General features: G+C 47.9%; 1 protein-coding gene across 1 annotated transcript; it reads right to left on the reverse strand.

Moving 5' to 3' along the window:
- Window positions 1-1,039: 1,039 nt before the first annotated feature.
- Window positions 1,040-2,317, reverse strand: Becn2 (beclin 2). Its single transcript, XM_008849191.1, has one exon. The coding sequence runs from the start codon at window positions 2,315-2,317 to the stop codon at window positions 1,040-1,042; it is 1,278 nt and encodes a 425-aa protein (XP_008847413.1).
- Window positions 2,318-3,070: the final 753 nt, after the last annotated feature.

Here is a 3,070-nt window from a genome sequence, read left to right on the forward strand (position 1 = left end):
ATTGGACTTTTGTACATTTCAAATCATTTCATATCAAATTCAGACCCCCCACCTTTAATGACACTGGAGAGGAGAAGCAGGCAGGACTCTGAGTTTGAGGCCAGCCTAATCTATAGGGAGTTGTGGGCCAACCAGTACTACATAGTGAGACCCTGTCTAAAACAAACAAACAAAACCCACCTAATCTCAACATAATGACACAAACTAATTAAGAGACAGCACTTAGGCAGCCGTAGTGGCCCATACCTGCAATTTCACCACGCTGGAGGCTGAGGCAGGGCCATCTTAAGCTCCAGGCCAGCTTGGGCTACATAGGTGACCCCCTGCCCCAAGACACACTTCTCACTTTAAATAATTTAAGTAAATAAGACATTTATTGAAAGTTTCCCAGAGATAAAGAGGAAGGGATTACACAACAAAAAATTCAGTAATCAGGCGTGGTAGCACAAGCCTTTAATTCCAGCACCCAGGAGGCAGAGGCAGATCTGGTGTACAGAGGAAATTCCAGGCCAGCTGAGGATCTAAGGGGACTCTGTCCCCAAAAAGCAATCCGAAAGCAAAACAGAGACAAAATAAAAAACATCAACTTGAAGTCTCCTCCTTTGACTGTCCCCCAACCCTGAAAGTTCTGCATACAGTAGACACCAAATAATTGCTCTCAGCAAAAAATTTCAAACCCCTGCTTTTCTCCTACCACCCTCTCTCCTCCAATTCCCAGCCCTAGTTCCTTCTCTCCACAGTCCTTTATGCAGGAGTAATCTTATCTTGGTTTTGTTTTGTTTTGTTTTTTGTTGATCAGAATCTCTGGGTTAAGGAAAGGAAAGGTTCCTTAGGAGACTGCAGTGACTTTGGGGCTGCTCTGAGCAAATACATACATATAGTAGTAGGGATCAAACCAAGAGCCTCTTAGGCAATACTCTAAAACCTGAGTTACAGAGTGAGACCCCGTATCAAAATAAAAACATGCTGTCTTTGTGACACAAACATGTATTCTGGAGTTGTACAATCTGATTTTCACAATTCTTTAGAAAAATTCATTTTAACAGTACCTTACAGAAGCCCAAGAAAGAATCCACTTCAAGTTGATAAGCATGAACTTGAGAGCCTGTGTCCACTGTTGCTCAGTGTTCAGGTGAGTCCTGATGGAGCAGCACTCCTGTCTGCCCCAAGCATCCTCAATCAGGCCTTCCTTCACATGGATCACATAGGGAAGACAGAGGTCCTCTTTGCCCTTCCCAACCTCCACCACCAACTGCTGAAGGCAGTCTAGAAAAGCCGTCATTCCGAGGTCAAATTTGTTATTCAAGAAAACACTGTGACTCCCGTCGGAGAATAAGGGCAGCATCACCCCATCACTTGTCAAAGACTTGAGGTAGGAATGGTTTCCGCAGGGGACAGGTTGGTACCTCTGGAACTGAAGTCCAACTGTCTTGGACAAGGCCAGCAGCAGCAAGACCGTCTGCCCCCAGGCAGCGCTGATTTCATTCCACCCCACTCGGAGCCCCGGGAGGCAGCCCAACCTAAAGTTGTTGATGATGCCCAACGGGCCGTCATCCTTGATGGTGAAGGTGGTATTGAAGATGTTGGTCTTCTTCAGTCGCCACAGCTGCCTCTGGGCGTACTGCAGCTGGTTCTCCACACTGCTCAGCTGGTCCATCAGCTCCAGCTGTTGCCACGTCAACGCGGAGTATTCCTTCTGGTACTGTTTCTTCTGTTGGTACAGCTCCTCGGTCTCTGCCTGGGTGGCCCTGAGCTCCTCGGACACTTCCGCCTGATGTTGTTCCATGTCCTCTAGTTCCTGAGCCAGCTTGGCCTCCTCCTGCTCCAGGCCCCTCAGCTCAGCCCGCAGCTCTGCATGCAACGTCTCCCTCTCCTCCTCACCCATCGCCTCGCTGTCCACAAACCGTCTGTAGCTCTGGATATCAGATTCTATCAGAGTGAGTTGGGCATCTAGGTGCATCAATAGATTGTCGGTACAGTCCTCGCACAGCGGGTTACCCACATCTTTTTGGCCAGAGAGGATTTCAAAGACTTCTAAGGTGGCGTTTTGGATGCTGTTCAAACTTTTCATGGAGGCAACCTCACCGATCAAGGTGAAGCAAGTGCCACTTTCCTCGGATGTCCCAACACAGTCAGGAAGGGGTTTGCTGGAGGCACTGGCCTGTAATTTCCCAGAAACTGGCATCTTTTCGGAGAGGCTGGCATGGTCCTGGGCGTCCAAGGGCTCTTCTTCCTGCGGTCCACCTTGCTGTTCTGAGAGCTGGCTGAATCTCAGGGGCTGGCTGCAGCGCTGGCACAGAAAGCAGACAGAAGACATCTTGGAGGCCCGTCCCCTGGAGGCCCGGGTTCCGCCTGAGTCTAGGTTTCCTCCTTCTGTCCTGTTGCTTGAGGTTTAACGCCTTTTAAGCTTTCCTAGGAGAGTGAATCTTGGGAATTGTGTCCCTCCCACTTGTCACTTTCCTACTTAATACCCTGTCACAGTCACAGGTTTACCTGTAGATCTGCTTTAGCTCCTATAGACCAGATATTCTTTGGAAAAAGAATGTCATCTCCTTTGCTCCTTTAATGTTTGCAAGACACACCTTAAAGCCAATCTTTCTAAACCTAAAATCAAATCATAATTTGTCCCACTTAAAATGTTCAAAGCCTTGCCAAGCATGGTGTCATTTGCCTTTAATCCCTGCACTTGGGAAGCAGAGGCAGGCAGATCTCTGTGAGTAGGATGCCAGCCTGGTCTACATAGTGAGTTCCAGAACAGCTAGGGCTAAGGGAGACCCTGTCTCAAAAAAGACAATAATAACAATAACAACAATAATAATATTATTAATAGGCATTCATGGGAAATATTTTCTTTAATTAATGAAACAAACAAAAATAATTTGAAGGTATGCATTTTGCCATCAGCTCAGCCACAGCTCAAGATGAGATGGGCATGGAGCCAGGTGTGGTGGCACACACCTTTAGTCCCAGCACTTGGGAGGCAGAGGCAGACGGATCTCTGTGAGTTCCAGGCCAGCCTGGTCTGCAGAGCAAGTTCCAGGCTAGCTGGTACAACAGGAACAAAAGCACC

The sequence above is a fragment of the Nannospalax galili genome, unplaced genomic scaffold (assembly GCF_000622305.1).
Source record: "Nannospalax galili isolate Female #2095 unplaced genomic scaffold, S.galili_v1.0 scaffold543, whole genome shotgun sequence".
Taxonomy (NCBI): domain Eukaryota; kingdom Metazoa; phylum Chordata; class Mammalia; order Rodentia; family Spalacidae; genus Nannospalax; species Nannospalax galili.